We start from the raw sequence: 18,394 nt of genomic DNA, 5'->3' as shown, positions 1-18,394 counted from the left end.
AATTAATATTAAAATTATATTGAACTGAAATTAAACAATTGAACTCTTTAAGTAATAGACTATAAAATCAGTTATACAGGCGACCCAGAGCACTTGCTAATTGGAGAGTCAATTTCTCAGCTGTTAACAGCAAGATTACCATGTATGCTAGATATACCTTAACTGCTCATTTAACTGAAGGACAAACCTTTCCGGAAAGTTATAAAATGTCTTTTAATGCAATTATTTGTGTTTGGATGCAAGCCAGGATACGAACTCAGTAGTTTGACTCATGCTTCAAAAACTTGTCGAAGTTGCATCAGTCCTATGTGGCTGTGAAGGTACATAGAATATGACAACTAGAAAGCAATAGGATGAAAGCAAATATGTTTAAAGGTGACCTTCAAGTATTATTTGGTATTGGAACAAAGGATACAATTACTGAAATACAGAACAAAAAAAATTGACTATCAATTGACCAAAGTGTTTATTGTACAGCAACTGATGAACTGTTTTAGGATCCAATATTGAAGGAAATTCAACAGATAATGCTTGTTTGTTTACTAGGTACTTTTGAAATACAGCAGCCAAGGAATAATGGTCAAAAATTTGAAATTTTTGACAATAATTCTGGTTAACAAGGTGACAATTTTGAACTCAAGGTTAACAAGGTAACAATTTTTAACAGACAAAGAAATCTGTTTCTTTGTCTGTTACTTTTTTGTGGACAACTGAAATCTGTTTCTTTTTTTGAATTTTTGATGATTGTCATGGTAAATAAGAGATGGTGTAGACCATCTCTTATTTACCATGACAATCATCAAAAGTTTGAAGAAAAATAAAATAAAAATCTGGAAAAAATGTTAGAAGTTGACACTCAACATTTATCAAAATCAGTTTTCTTTGGAACTTTAGCCAAAAATGGCAAAACTTTCTGGGGAAAATAGGAAAGCCCCCTTAAAATTGTATGAAAAATCTGAATAGATTCTGACTAAATTGTATTGCCTAGGTTGGAAAAAAATTAATAAATAAATGCAATTATTTACTTTTTACTTTGTTTTTATAGACAATTAAGAAAAATCTAAACTTATTATAAAAAGTATACATTCATCAAAATATGAATTTACTTGAATTAATCAAAAAATAGAACAAACAGACAAAGTAAAAGATTTCAGTTGCCCATAAAGTTATTTTTGATCTTGTTATAATTATGACAACTGTGTGAAATTTTAATGAAGATAAATTAGAGGTCAACCCATCTGAAGGAGGTCTGGAAATTAGAGGTCAACCAATTTGATATTTTTTAGTTTATATTAAATAAAATAATTAGAATTTATGATTTAAAATGTAAGATTAAAATTATAATTTAAATTTAAGTCGTATTTAAAAATTGTAACTAAAAATTATAATCAATTAAGAATTTAGTTTTAAAATTTAACAGTTTTTAAATAAATTGTTCCACAGTGAATAATCTACAACATAACTGATATCTTTGATGTAGTTGAAAAGTTGTGAACTTGCAACTAATTAAAGAGAAAACTTTGTCAGTGTGTCATTATTAATTTTAATCAGACTGATTCCTCTTTCAACTACATCATTTACAATTGTCAAATGTGCAGCCATTTCATGAAACATCTTGAAGACTGAATCAGATATCTTCTGTCTTGTTGGTTTGTAAGGAATTTCTGACACTTTTTCTTACCTACTTTCATGAGGACATTAAAGAAAGGTTTCTGTCACCAGATACACCTATTCCAACTGTTCAGATTCACTAGAATATAAAAATTAGAGGAAGATATTAACAAGAAATTAAATACTTTTAAAAAGATATTAAAATTAAAGGAAGATATTAACAAGAAATTAAAGTATTAATCAATAATTTAATAAGTTTTGCATTAAAATAACCTTTATAGCTCAAGTGCGCAGAAAATTTAAAAAATGTCTGTTAGATAATCTTAACATTTTATGTTGGCACTTAAAAAGTAAATCATTAAAGTATTTGATGAAAGTAATAAATTTCTTTTCTATTAAACCACAAAAATATATCACAAAATTTTTTATTAGCCTGGGCATATCAATTCACCTGTTTGATGTAAAATTGGTTTATAATAGTTAACTCCCGGGGGTGATATTTGACCGGGGCCAGGTTTGATAAAATATAGCTAGGGCCAGGTTTGTGACCAGGGCTGCATAAACATTTATACATCCTCAGTAATATTTTTTAATTCAAAATTCTTGTTATATTTTGTATATATATACATATATAAACATGATTATGATCAACATGATCATCATAAACATTATTACCATCATCATCATCATCATCATCATCATCATCATCATCATCATCATCATCATCATCATCATCATCATCATCATCATCATCATCTTCTTCTCTTTCGGCAAATACTACACCATATAAAAACTAAAGTTTATATAAATATGAAAGGGATATTGTATGCCAGCATCTAAATAAATAGAAAACATATATGTTTATATCCATAATATGTATGCATAAAGCGCATCTCAGAAGCTTTTATTCCTTCTGGACTAAAAGTTTGGAAGCTTTTATTCCTACTCTTCAATTTTAAGTCAAACCTCATTTTACTCCATATATTTCACCATCTTGAGCAGTTGCTTTATTAATCATTTATTTCATCTTTTTTACAAGAACATCTTTCTTAAGAACAAATGCTCTTTTATTATTCCAAGAAGCCAATGTAAAAAGGTCCCGTCTGATGTTAAGCTCTGTTATTCTCAGTTTACTAAATCTTGTATCTTATATCAGATGTTAGGCTATAGAGACTTTTGATTAGTCTTCAACAATGTCATTAACTAAAGTAAGTCTAACATTTAATCTTATTAATTGTATAATATTTAATAATATTTAATTTTTAAAAAGTGCTAAATAAGTGGTTCTAATTTTTCAAAAGTCTAGAAAACACTTTGACCTTTCCAACTATCCTACAATTAGTCTTCACTCTGTTATTAGTTTCTTTATATAAAGGTTTTGAGTATTTAACTATTTCTTACTAACTGCAGTAATAAAGTTATTCTTGAAGGCCTACACTCTTCTTTATTTCAAGTAACTTTAAGTTTAAATCTTTGCTCCTGTATTGTTTCTTATCTTATATGAATCTTCATGAAAATTTAACATCTAAAGTGGCTCTATTTGTTGTCGACTCAACTTTATACTCTTGTCTTGACAAAAAATCTTCACTTTTTGATTGCTCAGAACAAGCAGCTGATTTTTAATCTGATCTCTCTTCTGTAACAGCCTAAGGCTTGCTGTGGCTTATGGATTTAAATTCTGGACTTTAAATCTGCAATTTTTGTTAGCTAACAAAACCCATTTATTTACTGCAAAAAAATATTGCAATAATGTTGGTATACCTATATTGATGAATAACAACCCTCTTACTCTCAGACACATTTTAAATGTAATGCGGTCGTGGTGTAGTGGTAGAGCGCTTGCGTCATAAGCAAGAGGTACCAAGTTCAATCCCCACCAAGTCCCTGGTAGTACTGCACTCAATGTGTTTCTCCACGAAGCGGCCTTGGTTTTCAATATTTTAGAGTTATATAGTTGAGAGAGGGTTATAACCACATTTAAGTAGCCTCCTCGTCTGTAGTGGCGTTTTCAGCCTTGTGGAGGTGAATTAACATATAAAAAAAAACAAATAAATTAGACCTGCTTTATCTGCCAAGCCTGAGCTACTCTCCCATTGTTGTAAAGTTGCATTTCTTTCTTTTTTCTACTAATACAATCATGGTTAATGCTATCGTCTTTATTATGACAAACCAAAACTCATTCTTGCTTGTTTCTTATTCAACAAGTTGCATTCTTTTATTGTATTTGTCCCCTCATGCTGTAAAAACTTTTATTTCCTTGCACATCAAAAAAACCTTAAAACTATTATCCATCTTCATGTTTTTCTTTTATATACAACCTACAACTTTTCAAGTCTTCAGTTAACCATTTCCTAGTATTTTTACTTATTCTTTATTTTAAAGTAACTCATAACTTAAAAGTGGTTGCTTGCAATTTTGTAGGAAGTAAATTAGAGTTTGAAAATGTATAAATATGTGTCAGTATTTACTAGAACTTTGTGACCTGTCAGACAACTTTAATTGTTTATCTTCACTCCTTGAATTTTGTCTCGCTTCTGACCCTAGCTTGTGCTCATGCTATGATCTGACTAAAATATTGTGTTTCTTCTTTATCAAACTCATCCTATCATTGCACTTTTTACTGCTACCTTAAAGCTAACTGGGATTCTTCATAAGACTTTCTTTGTGATGATCCTTACATTGATTGCGCTTAGTGTTAGAAATACCTAGCAGGTTTGTCTGACGCTGTTGTTCTTAAATTAATAAATCTCATATTTTATTTAACATTATGAAGACTTTTAGAAAGTTTTTAACAGTTTTATGAAGGCAAGTTTAACATTTCATTTTTCACACACAAGTTTAACTTTTTAATTTATTAATTAATAATTTTAATAATGGAAATTAGAGTAATTTAGATTACTCTAGCTTCCATTACTAAAATTACTTCTTTCTCAAAGAGATCCCTAAGTGTGGCGCAAGTTAAGTTTATTTCATAAACATTAGAAAAAAAATTTTGACTTAACTAAACTTAACAAAGCAAGTTGAGATATTTGCAAATAACATTTCATCCGTTTTAATTATTCACCATCTTGTTTCTGTTTTTAGGTCTAATATTAGGCTTACAATTCTGCATAGCTTTTTTTTGTTATAAAAATATCTGGTTTGATAATGAATGTGTGTGTTCAACATAAAGGTTTTTGTAAACAATTCACACATAAGTTTTGTGTAAAAAAGTGTAGTATGAAAACTAAAATTAAAAAAGGTTTAATGGTGCTTTTCAACATAAAAATGAGGATGGTCTTAATGTTTTTTTTTCTTCTATAAAAATACTGCATTTATCAATAATTTTAATAAACAGTAGAGTAAAAGTACCGCAAACCGGACACAAAAAGCATTTTCTTCACAAAAAGCTGAATAACTTTTTTAATATTGAGAATTTTTAGAATTGTTTTTTTTCTGGAATTGTTTATTAGATCTAAAAAAATTTTTTCACTGTAGAATTGCTCTATCTCAGCATAGTTAAGGAGAGATCCAAAAAAAATATAGTGTTTAGGCCTTTTCATATTTAAAAAATGCGGTTTTATTTTGTGTGCGTTTTGGTTGGTTTATTTTTTTAAAAAATCACAAAGCTTGTTAATTTATTTTGTTTACAAATATTCAGTGATTTTATTATCTACAAGTTTCAAGTTTCAACTATGAGGCAGAAGTTGTATAAAAGCTGAAACGTTTCTGGTTAATAATTTATTCAAACGACTATTAAGAGATCATGGAAGTAAATTGCTATGAGTGAAAAGTAATGTGAAAACGTTAATTTAAATGTTTTTCCTGTTTATGGAAAGATAAAATATGAGGTTTTTAGCCATTTATTGAATATTTTAATCCTGTAAACAAAGAGATTTTTTACTTTCGAATAAAAGAGACATTTTTGAAATGTAAATACTTAACACATTTGTTACTGTTTTTATGACGCTGCCCCGTTGCGTTTTATGTATTTTAGTGGTAGTTTTGTTTATTACTTTATCTAAAAAAAGATTTATATAAAAATAATAAATTATATAAGAAAAGGTTAAGTTTTACTTTTTTAAAATATATAACAGTAATAAGTAACAATAATAAAATATATAACAGTAATAAGTAACAATAATAAAATATATAATAGTAATAGTCAAAAATAAGCCGAAAATATAAAAAGTTGAAGTTTAAAAATGTAAGTTTTTGTGTTAAGAAATGCAAATTGCTCGGATCTCTCCTTAACTATGCTGAGATAGCAATTCTGTAAAAAAAAATTCTTTAATTTTAAGTTTCTATTGAATATTAGACTTTATTTTTTTTTAAAGTGTTTGCTTTTCAGAAAATTCCAAATTATATAAAAAAAACATAGATAAATTGATAAGTTCAATATTTTTATTTTTAATGTTAAAGTATACACATAATAATAATGCAAACAGAAAAAACTAGAAAAAAATAAATAAAAAAACATGAGCAAGCTTGAGAAATAAAAAATTTATAAACTAAGTTCTTCTACTTTTTGTGCAAAGATTTCAAAGACAAGATTTAGAGAGCCACAAACTGCAACTTGATTTTCACAAGTTTTTCATAAAACTCTCTAGCTTTTCATTTTCAGTCTTTAGGCACTTTTTTTATTTTTTTTACTTTTTTTTAGCTTTCTTAGCAGGAGTTTCTTCTTCAAATTATATGTTATACTTGATGCAGTAATATGTGGTGCTTGAACTAGACTGAGCAATGAAAGCCCACAGAGAAATATGAAACATTTCTATTAAAAAAACTTTTTATATAAAGGAGGATAACTAATAAAAACAAAGAAAAACAAGCAGATATTCTGAATAAACACAGATTTATTTTAAGAAGAAAAAGCTTATACACAAGTCATAGTCAACAGTAATTTTATTGTTAAAGTATACCTAAAACAAAACAGGACACATAAGTATCCATTTCAGATATTTTTGTTTTAACAGCTTTGCGCCTTCTTCTTTTCATAATAGGTTTATTCATACTTCTTCTGTAAAAGCTTGTTCAGACACTGTTATGACATTTCTGGCTTTTTTTGCAGGATGTTTGTAAGCATTTTTAGATTGAGTTTGCTTCAAGAAAGCTCATTCAATACTGATTTTTACACTTGTTGTTTTACACTTGTTACTCTTCTTGAGAAGTTAAATTAAACGTTGAAATTGAATTTGAGGTTGAAGTTGGAGTTGCATGCAAAGTTAAGGTTTGTGTTTGTTGAGCAGATTAAGGCAAAGAATTTAGGGTGTGTGCTAAAAATCTAATTTTGTAACTGCTGATGATGTTATTAAGGTGTTATAGGAAGTTAAACAAATTTGTAATTTTTTTTTTTTTTCATTTTTATTTAGTAATTTGTATTTTTGTCAATGTTGTCTTGATTTAATGCAAAGAGCCTAGTGTTTTCAAAACCAGCAATAATTTGAGTAAGAGTGTAAGCTTGTTGTTTCTATACAACTTTGCAAGGAGATTTAAACTTTTTGCTAAAACCACTTTCAGCATAAAATTTTCTTAAAATATCATGCCAAACACCTTTGAAATGGCAAAATACACCAACATCAAGAGGCAGCAGAATGTGCGTTAAATGGGCTGGAATGCAAATTAGTGTTTTATTGTTTTCTTTGCACTTTAAGGCTATAGTGTCCGATTCAAGGTGAAAACTAAAAAAAACTTGTTTCTGTTATATCTTTTTAGTAAAGTAAAATTTTGAGAATTTAAATCTATTTTTGGAATTAGCAGAAAATTTCCAACAAAATAGCTTCCTTTTTTTTAAATTGCCTTTTTAAATCTTTCATGCTTACAACTTAATTTCCAAAAAAAAATTTGATCCTTTAGGGTTAGATTTTGTTTGAACTTAAATATCTTATTAAAGCAATCATTTTAATAATTTTTTTTAATATTTTATAATTTTTCACACAATGAAAATTTGCAAATATCTTTATACCCAGTGAAGATATTTAGTTTTGCCGATAAGTGTCCGCTTTTTCATAATGTCCGGTTTGTGTTACTTATACTCTATTCAAAATAGATACAAATTTTTATTATAAAATATTGATAATATGCTCATTTAATCTAACTTCTTAAATTTAGTTTGTTTGGATATGGATAAAAGTTATTTTAATAATGATATTATTTAAATGTTTAATTTTATTTCCTTTTTAGCAAGTTATGATTAAAGTTAGGATTTTTAAAAAAAAATTAAAAAAAAATTTAAATTTAACTCTCTATAGACATCAAAAAAAAAAAGCATTAATCAGACCAGGATTTTATTTTTGAAAAATCTACATACAATGTATATAATGGATGTAAAACAATATAATGGATATAAAACAATATAGCATTAAAAATTATATAGCTTTTTGTTAATGTCTCTGTAAATAATTTGATTTAGTAATTTTAAGTAACTCTAAACTTATTTTCTAAGATATATTTAAGATATGAACACAATTAGGCTTGGCATTTAGGGATCCCTTAAAGTTTTTTTACAGCATGTGATCTGGACAACATTGCATACATAATTTTTATTTTATTGTTAATACTGGACAATTCCATGTTAAACATCCAGGGCATGCAAACCTAAGTCTTAGATTTTGCTGATTTTTGCACGACTCAAAGATTTTAATAAGCTGTGAACATCCCTAAAAGTTCATCATCTAATTCCAAACAGTTTCAAAGATATTTTAACTTTGCTTTGAACCAACAAAAATTTGCCATTTAAAAAAATGCTTTTGGTCTATGTTTCTGATCTGTGTGCAACAGAAAGCTGATAACATGTACAATTATATATTTTGAGGCAAGGAATCCAATAAACCAATTTAAAATATTTAAAAATAAACATAACACCTAAAATTTTAACCTTTGTTGCAATTTTACTGGGGCGAGTTTAATTACAAAAATGCTTATGTAGCTTGATTTTTTTCTTTTTTCAGATGTCGTACTGAATAGTTTAGTTAGATTTGTTGCAAAGAAGAGAGAATTGGAGTGTGGTCTTATCTTAAACAGAAAAAAAAAAAAACATGTTATTTATAAAACAAGAGTTATGGAAATTCAAAAGAAAAAAAAAGTTGTATTCTTAGGTGCTCAAAACACCAAAGTTGATGTTTATTAATTTTTAAAGAAACTGTACCTCAAAACTAAAAGAATTTTCAGTTATTATTTTCTAATTTTTGAGACAGATTTAGGTCTTAAAAATTAGAAAATACAAACTCACTTTTAAAAATACAAATAAAAATTCCTACCCACCTGTTTGTTAAGACCCTTCCCCCCCCCCTTTATTTTCCATCTCCCCCATTTATTACATCTGGATAAAAATTTCCGCCTATTATTATGTGTTAAACACCTGAGAGGAACTTGACAGTAATTAAACTGAAACAGTTTTGACCATATCAAATTGTTCCTTTGTTGTTGACTTGCTTTTTCTGTTTTTTTGGTAGTTTAATTAAATCTGTTCTTAAATTTTAAAAATTTATTGAAATTTTAACGAGGGTGAGTTGTAAAAATGTAGATGTATAGGCTCAATTTTTTTTCAAAAGTTGTCTTAAATTATTTAGTTAGAATTATCACAATGAATTGGATTGTGGTCTTTCCTATAACAGAAATAAAAAACATTGCCAAATGTATATTATTAGTAAATAAATTTAATGAGGAAAAAGCTTAGAGTCATCTGACTTTTTTATCCAATGTTTCTAAATAATGTTTAATAAAATTGTTTACCGTCATTTTCTGCATTTTATTACTTTATTACTTTCTACATTATACATGATACAACAAGTTTTATATAATGGAGAATTTAATATTTTATTTAGTTTAGCATTTTTTAGTTTATAAAGTTGAACTTAAAAGGTTATTCATAATCAGAATGATAATTACATTCTGACTATAAATATGAAGCAGATATATACCTCTGTTGTTTTTTTTTTTTTTACCTAAAAATATTTTAAAATACAGAAAACAGTTCTCATAGCAATAGTTGAAGGACTTCCAGTAAGCCAACATACTGCAATAGTAGCAAGTGAGGTGGTGATGTTTTTAATTTTGCACAATCTTCTTTAATTGTGTTTAGAGTTGTGGAGGAAGTTTCAACTAAAGGAGGAGAAATGATTGTAAAACATACTGGTCACTTGCATTTAAAATTTAGCATAATAAACTTGTTAAAATCTTTTGATCAATAGACAAATCAAGTTTAATATTTTTTTCCAGATGTTTTTAATGGAAGGTGAAGGGAAAAGAAGGGAGGGAAAATAGTCATAATAAACAGATATGTGGGAATTTTTATATCTATAAGTGAGTTTATATTTCCAAATTTTTAAGACCTAAATCGGTCTCAAAAATTAGAAATAATTAAAAAAAAAGAGCTACATTAGCATTTTTGTAATTAAATTCACCCCAGTAAAATTGCAAAAGGGTTAAAGTTTAAGGTGTTATGTTTATTTTTAAAAATGGATGTTTGCACATGAAATTGCCCTTCTGTCTAAACCTGACTAATATTTTCTAAATTATGCATTTATTATTTTTTAAATTGTTCAACAATTCTAGTACCGAATACAGGTGAAAAGCATTTCATGTTACTTTTAATTTTGAAAAAAAGTTGTTTTCATTAGGCTTTATGTTTTAATTTTACAAACTGTGTTGTGCAGTTTTTGGGCATACATTCCTAACAATTACAATAGGAAGCGTTTTCTGCTACCATGTCTAAATCCTTATGAAAATTTGTGATTATTTATTACTGGTGAAGTATAACTAAAATTCAGAAGAGTAACACAAGACTGTGCATTGAATGATCTTCTAGAGTTTTTATTATTAAAGCATTTGTAGTTGATATAACAGCAATTGTAAATTTCAATCTCTCAAAGTAAATCATTTCATTTTCTAACAACCATTTGTAATATGTTCATTGATGTGCTTAACATATTTAAATCATTTTTATTTATTTTAATTTCTGTACATTATAAATGGTTTTTTGCAATGCACTTTTTCAAATTAAAACAATTCCTGAAAAAAGTTAGAGATAACTGTTCTGCCAAGCCTTTTATTGAAGTTTTTTGTTCCTCCAAAAAAGTATAACTGTTCTGCTAAGCCTTTTATTGAAGTTTTCTGTTCCTCCAAGAAAGTTAGAGGTAACTTTTGTGCTGAAACTTTTATTGAATTGTTTCTCTTCCTGCAAAAAAAACACTGTCATTTTTATTTTTTATATCTATTTATTTTATCATGATCATTTTTTCTCCCCAATGCTGAGAGGATCACTATAGCTGAGATGGTTGCTAACTTTTTTTCCTACCTTTATTTTACTTGTCATTAGACCCCTTTTCTAATTCTTTAGCTTCAAATTATGAGCCTCGAAAAACAAAGGTTTCTGCACAGAGAAATAAGCACTGTACTCCCACTATCATGATACAATTATTTTATCCACTACCACTACACAATTATTGCATTTGTTTTCAATTACATATTATGATTTCTTTATTAAATATTATGTTTCTCATTTAAAGATTACAATTTCTTAGTTACATCATGTTTTCAATTACCTTGAAAAGTATTGAACTTATTTCAAAGTTTTAATAATTTATTTTAGGCTGCTGCAGCTTGGGCTTTAGGTCAAATCGGAAGGCATACTCCAGAGCATGCTAAATCAGTAGCTATTGCAAATGTTTTACCGAAGTTATTGAACTACTACTTATCACCTGAGTCTTCTGAAGACTTGCAGATTAAAGTAAGTGGAATATTAATTTAAAATTAACTGCATACAAATTTTAAAGATAATTTTATTGCACAAATTATCTTATTGAAAACCACTTAAAAAATAGTTAACCACAGTAAAAAATACGTCATATGTGCTTTATTTTTCTTCCCAATATTGTTTCTTGTCAACTTTGCAGGCATTGGATACAGATCTCTATTTGTACTTTTATTACAAATGGTTTATTAATAAGACATTTTTTCAGTCTTGCTCAGTTTATATGTAAAAAAAAATATTTTAATTTTTAATCATTAACTTATTGCTTTTGAATCAAACAAAAAAAACCATTTAAAGTTTTTAAGAAATAGTGATATTAAAAAATTTTCATAAACATTTAAAACCATAATTAAAGTGTATTTAAAACATAAATCTAGTATCAAAATATTACATTATTTAAAAGTTTAAAAAAATTTAAATTTGATATATTTTAATTTAAACATTTAGATTTTACATGAAAGGATTGAATTTCTTGAAGTGCACATTTTTTCTGGATTCTTAAGTTTACAAATTCTTACTTGATCATATCTTCTTCTTTTTATATTCACTTCACATAATTAACATAATATCATTTAATTAAAATTGCATATTTAAGTTCTTAATTAACATCACATCATTACAAAAATATTAACTATGCTTCAGTACATACATTGACTATCTTGTAGCCTTTTACTACAAAAGCGTGAGGGTTTTCTATTTCTGAAAATGCTTTGTTCTATAAAAATTAGCATAAAATACAAAGAAGAAACATCCATACGCTGCAAACTAGATCTTCAACATTTTCAGTCTGAATGTGAAGTTATACAAATTTGCAGTGAATGAGAAAAGCATATGAAAGCGACAAACTAAAAACAAAATCATTAACTGAAAGAAATGATAAAAGAACAGATAGTATTCAATACACAACAAACAGTCAGGATTTTGCAACTGTACAACAAATACAACAAACAAGGACTTTTCTAATTAATGATTCATCTCTATCTGATAATAATTTACCATCAAAAAACTACCAACGACCCCAACAAGCAGTAAAAATGAAAGAATAACTCTTATATTTTATAACTTTGGTAACTTCATTTTGGATAAAATTATAAATTTATCCAAAATGAAGTTATCAAAGTTACAAATATCTCTTAAATTTTACTCTCATAACCAAAGGTAAATTATTTTCAGTGAAATCCGATTTAAAAGATTTTGTAAGAAAATTGATTATCCATGAACAATTTTATGATAAAGAATACAACGATGAATCGTTAGTGAAAAATAAATCGAGAAATGTTCACATCAAATCCTCTTTTATCAAGCATTGTAAAACAAATAAATAACCTAGTTCCTAGTGAAATGAAAGTAAAATATAATATTACAAAAAACGAACGTGATGCCTTAGAGGAACTGAAGAGTAACAACAAAATTATCCGTAAATCTGCTGATAAAGGAGGCTATTTAGTTCTGATGGATGCAGATTACTATAAAGATAAAATTGTATACTAAGACCAATATATAAAAAAGTTGATAGTAACACAGATGAAATATGTTTCAAGAAACTTAAAAATCACGTGGATAAGTTTAAAGAATGTTTAACAAAAAAAGAAACTACTTATCTCAAAAACTATGAATGGAAAACTAGCAATTTTTATGTGTTTCTAAAACTTCGCAAATCTAATCCAATAGAAAATTTTATAAAAGAATCTAGTAAAGAATATATGGAATGTTTATGCCCAGTTGATCTAAATGGAAGACCAATAGTTGGAGGTTCTTTTTCACCTAACCAATGCCTTAGTGAACTCTTTGAAAAAATCTTATTACTTCTTGTACCAAAACTAACAACATATATCAAAGATAATTGGCATTTCATTAGAGTACTACCTAATAATATGGAGTACCAAAATACCACATTATACAGTGTTGATATCTCTAATCTTTATACTAGTATTTCTCATGAACTAGGTTTAGAAGCAGGTAAATTTTGGGTATGTAAACTACGTGATGATATACCTATCAGATTTTTGGAAGCTTTTATCTTAGAAACAGTGAATTTTATTTTAAAGAACAAAAATTTTACTTTCAATAATAAGATTTTCAATCAATTAATCGGAACAGCTATATGAACAAAAATGACTCCACCTTATGTATGTTTAGTAGTAGGATATCTTGAAGAAGTGAAATTATTTCCTAAAGTTTTACCAAATTTCTTCAACAAAATGGAATGCAAAAACATTCAAAATCATTTCAAAAGATACATGGATGATGGTTTCGTCGCTTTACTAAAATTAATTAATGTTAATTTGCTGTTAAAGTGTCTTAATTCTTTACACCCCGATATCAAATTTACAGTAGAACAATCTAAAATTTCATATTTGGAAACCACACAGTATCAATTTTTTAACTTTTTAGACATAACTGTTATTCTACGTGATAACAACATTATTGAAACAGATATTTTTTATAAACCTACTAATTCCCATGATTATCTAAATTACAATAGCCATCACCCTAAACATACAAAGAAAGATATACCTTTTACATTAGCTAAACGGATCATTTGTTTTGTGTCTAATCCAACAAAAATGGAAATCAGACTTCAACAACGAAAACAATTTTTAGTTCGACGCAATTTCCCAGTAAAAATCATTAATAATGGAATTTTTAATTCTCGACTATAGGGACCAGCACCTCAAAAAAGAGAAAATAACAAAATTATACCTTTTGTAACAAGAAATTTTGCAAATATGAATTTTGAAAACTTGTTAACTACTCTACATGGTATTATGAAACTGTCTGTTTTAGACAATAAATTAAAATCAGTTTTTGAAAACACTTCTATTGTACTATTACAACGTCAACCAAAAAATATTTTAAGACACATAAGTACATCAAGTTTTAAAAGGAAACCAGTTTTTATTAACAATGAATGCAAGGTTTTAAAATGCATATCAAAACCATTTTACCACATCGTCTGGTAAAGTATGGAACATTAAAACTTCAGTGTCATGTAATTCCAAAAATACTATTTATTTTCTATTGTGTAATGGATGTGTTGGAAAAACAATATAACATTAAGAACTAATCTACACATCTACACATGCAGAACAGGTATTGGTTCAGATAAATTTGATCAACATGTTTTCAATTGCCATAAAAATGAACCTTTTTTTATATTATTTCATATGTTGAAACTCTCAAATGGTAATTTACTTATTTATGAAGCTCACCTACATTTTCACATTGCTTTTAAAGTTTCCTTACCAATAAGAATCAAGTTATGCTATATTATTGTTAATTATAGTTTTTTTATATAAACCTTAATTACTTCCTTTTTTAAAATTTTTTATAGGTAGTTCGATATAAAGAGGTTTTTATAGTTTTGTAAATCTCATACACAGCTGAAGATTTTATATAAAAGGCCTTTTGTGTTAGAGAAAAAATAAAATATTTTTTAAAACTTATCTAATAAATATATTTTACTTATCTTAGTTTGAATAGTTTTTCTTTTGTTACCTGGAACTTTTACTCATATACATATATATATATATATATATATATAAATATATATATATATATATATATATTTATATATATATATATATATATATATATATATATATATTTATATATATATATATAAATATATATATGTATAAAATTGCTGGTTTGTTAATACTTAGATAACGGTCCAACATGTTGAAAAATTTTAAATAAAGACTCCATTATACATGATGTCTAATTTGAGCATTGAAAGATACATTAGACACAAAATAATTCTAAGTTATCAATTAGTCTACATATGATGAGGTTACTTTGTTATCATAATGCCCCAAAAAAAATTTAATTGCTGTTCTTTTGCCGACCATCTTGTTTTACCTATAATGTTGTCTCCGATACCTATTTTTTTCTCAAACATCCATACGTTGATAAGATTCTCTTAGAAATACGGCACACGATTTGAGTAATTAAAACTAAATTCAATACGTGGGCAATAACACCAAACTTGAATTTGACCAAACGATTCTTTACTTAACTGGTGAAGCCATTATACTGTCCACGCATGTTTGCTCCTCCGTCTGTCGAATACAATATTTAATGCACTGTTTTCAATAAAAGTATTAACTAATATAAATGCCTTTCCCTGTAGACGATTTTCAATTTAAAACAGCTACTACACGCTCATAAATATTTCCCTTTTACATATCGGACAACAACTGAGCACTGATCCTTTTGTGTTATGTCCTGTGTGGCGTCAATTTGCAAAGAAAAAGTACCTGCTTCTGGTATATCTAACAAAATGCAATCTTAAATTAATTTTCCACTGGCCAAAATTACCTGGTTAATAATAGATTTTGAAATTAATGAAATGAAACTGCCTCTACCTCTAGTTCCCCAGATGTTTCATTATTTTTCTTCTTTTCTTTGATGACTCTTGATAAATGTAATTTAAAACAGCGTCATATTTAGAAAGTAGCAATATTATTTCTTAAAAATTACCATGGTCTTCTTATGTTTCACATTCTTTCTCATGGTCTTCTTATGTTACGCATGCTTTCTCGTGGTCTTTTTGATTATTTTTAAGTGAAAGTGAACAAACAGATTCAGATCGGGGACCGCGAAAATCTAAATATTTTACCGAAACCGATACCAACATTTTGGCTAATCAAAATTAATTTCGTTAGAAAATTTTATTTAAAAATGCAATTTTACATTTGTTGCTTTTTTATACGCGTATTATGTTAAAACTTATTACACGTGTAAAAATTGAGATAAAACATGAGTTGGTTTATTAATAAATACACTTTGGTATAAATTAACTTTGGCTTATAAATAAATACACTTTCTTAATTGAACAAAAAAGTCTTATTTTTACTATTTTAAAGCAAACTTGTTTTCTTTAAATAATCGTTTTTAGTCAAAATATTATGTGCACTGCAATGGCTTAATTAATTGCGGTTTTGATACTTTTAAGAAGCAAATGGAAACGCGCTATTTAGTAACTAAAAAGTTAAGTAATTTGTGAACAAACGGCTTAAAATTTAGAATTAGTAAAATATTTTGTGAAGATTCTCTAAAAGATCACTATTCTTCTAAATTAGATAAGAAATTTGAAATCTTACAAACTTTTCCGAAATTTTGCTTTTTACCGAATTGATAATAAGTACCGAAACCGAACTTTCGGTATCGGTTCAATTTGAAATTTTGACGGAAACCGATACCGAAACAGAATTTCGGTCGATCACTATTTGTGAACATTAAAACTAAATATTTTTGACTTTATATTGGAACAAATGGCAGTTTACACAATTTTTATGAGTTTTACTATTATCATGTTCTTTTACAAAATGTGGCTACTATTTTCATGTTCACTTTGCAAAATGTGGCTGCAGCCAGTCATTCCAGGATTTACAAACGAGTTCTTGTTTGTAATACCACTACAAGCCAAACACATGGTACAAAATATAGCTTTTTTTTTCAAACTATATTACAGCTAACGCCTATTTACTTTATCTTCTCTACAAAATATTAAATTTGGTTTAAAATGTAAATTAGTAATGTCATCAATGGTTAGTTAAAAAAACTCTTCATAATTTTGATTTACTGGCCTTATGAAATAGTTATCTGATAAGAAATGAAACGTTTTGTTTGTTGGTGTTATCATTTCATTATTGGCCTGGGTGGAAGTTGAAACTAAAGCTTTTTCTTCGAGAATTCACGTTTCAAGGAGAGGCACAAATCAAAAAAAGTCTTCTATATCTTGAATTTTCTAAATAAAAAATAAAAAAAAGGTCCTTTAGAAAAAAAGTGGGTTCGCACGTCCACTCGCCTAAAAAGTCCAATTTTCAGCCATTTTGAGATGCTTGTAAATTTTTCTAACACTTTGTTTTGATCTAAGATTAACAGCATATAAGCTAATTTGACCCAACTATTTGAAAATGCAAACGTTATAAACTTGTCAAATCCACACCAAAAATGCCAGCATTTTTAAATAAACCTATTTTTCAATTATCAACCGTTGAATGTGTTACTAGAAACCAGTGCCCTTCTAATCTCCCAACTGGCCTATGTAAAAGGTGCAACTAATTATAAGTTATTTCTTAATAAAAAGAAATATATGGTTGGTTGTCCTCTCCTTGATCTGGTCTTTATAGTAGATAGGGGCACAAATAAAGGAGGCAGTAACTTTTTAGAGACCTTCATTATGGCTCAAATGAAGGTCTCCAAATTAATTTAGATATTTAGATACTTAATATCTAAATTAATTTTAAAATGAAACCATTATTTCTTTAAGTTCTATTTTATCATAGGTAATCATGGTCTGTATGTGGTCTGGACCCCGCTCTACTCACTAAGGGGAGGGGAGGAGGCAGGAGTTTATTGTGGCACCAATTGAAGGGGGAAGGGGGGCAACCAACTTATAAAGATACAAGCAATCATTTTCTAACATGAAACATATATGATTCATTTTCTAATGAATATACAATTAAGGCCATTAGATCTTTATTACATTTTTTTATGCTTTTACCGTAAGATTCGAATTTTGATAGTGACTATCAAAAATGTGTGCCAGATTTTCCAGCAAATATACAATCTTATGGCCTTACAAAGGAATTAATAAAATTTAATTAAATTACTAAAAGTTAGTTGCTCCCCCCTCCTCCTTTGATTGGTGCAACCCCAAACCTCCTCCCGTCCCGTTAGTGAGTAGAGGTGGGTCCAGACCACGTACAGAAACGGATGTTAATATCCTCTTCAAAAGAATTAAAACCTAATATTGTGCTTATAAAGCTAAAACAAAGTCCATCAAATAAAGATACTGCTTTTCTGCATATATATATATATATATATATATATATATATATATATATATATATATATATATATATATATATATATATATATATAATCACGTGAATAAAAATTTCAACAGTTTTGTTTTAGTTTTTATTCACGCAAAGCTGAGCAATTACTCTAAGTAAATTGCTTAACTTTACTTGAGTAAAAATTTGTGAAAAACTGCTGAAGTTTTTATTCACGTAAAACTAACCAATTACTGATTAAAAG

General features: G+C 27.4%; 1 protein-coding gene across 1 annotated transcript in view; it reads left to right on the top strand.

Moving 5' to 3' along the window:
• The window catches only part of LOC100214951 (sperm-associated antigen 6), a 62,783-nt gene that overhangs the window by 43,052 nt on the left and 1,337 nt on the right, over nt 1-18,394 (top strand). The window contains exon 11 of the mRNA XM_065810679.1: nt 11,183-11,320. Within this exon, the coding sequence (XP_065666751.1) occupies nt 11,183-11,320 (138 nt within the window). The remainder of the gene's footprint in view (nt 1-11,182; nt 11,321-18,394) is intronic.

The sequence above is a fragment of the Hydra vulgaris genome, chromosome 11 (genome assembly GCF_038396675.1).
Source record: "Hydra vulgaris chromosome 11, alternate assembly HydraT2T_AEP".
Taxonomy (NCBI): Eukaryota; Metazoa; Cnidaria; class Hydrozoa; order Anthoathecata; family Hydridae; genus Hydra; species Hydra vulgaris.
Note: the sequence above shows the minus strand (reverse complement) of the source record. Positions and strands in the feature narration are given on the sequence as shown.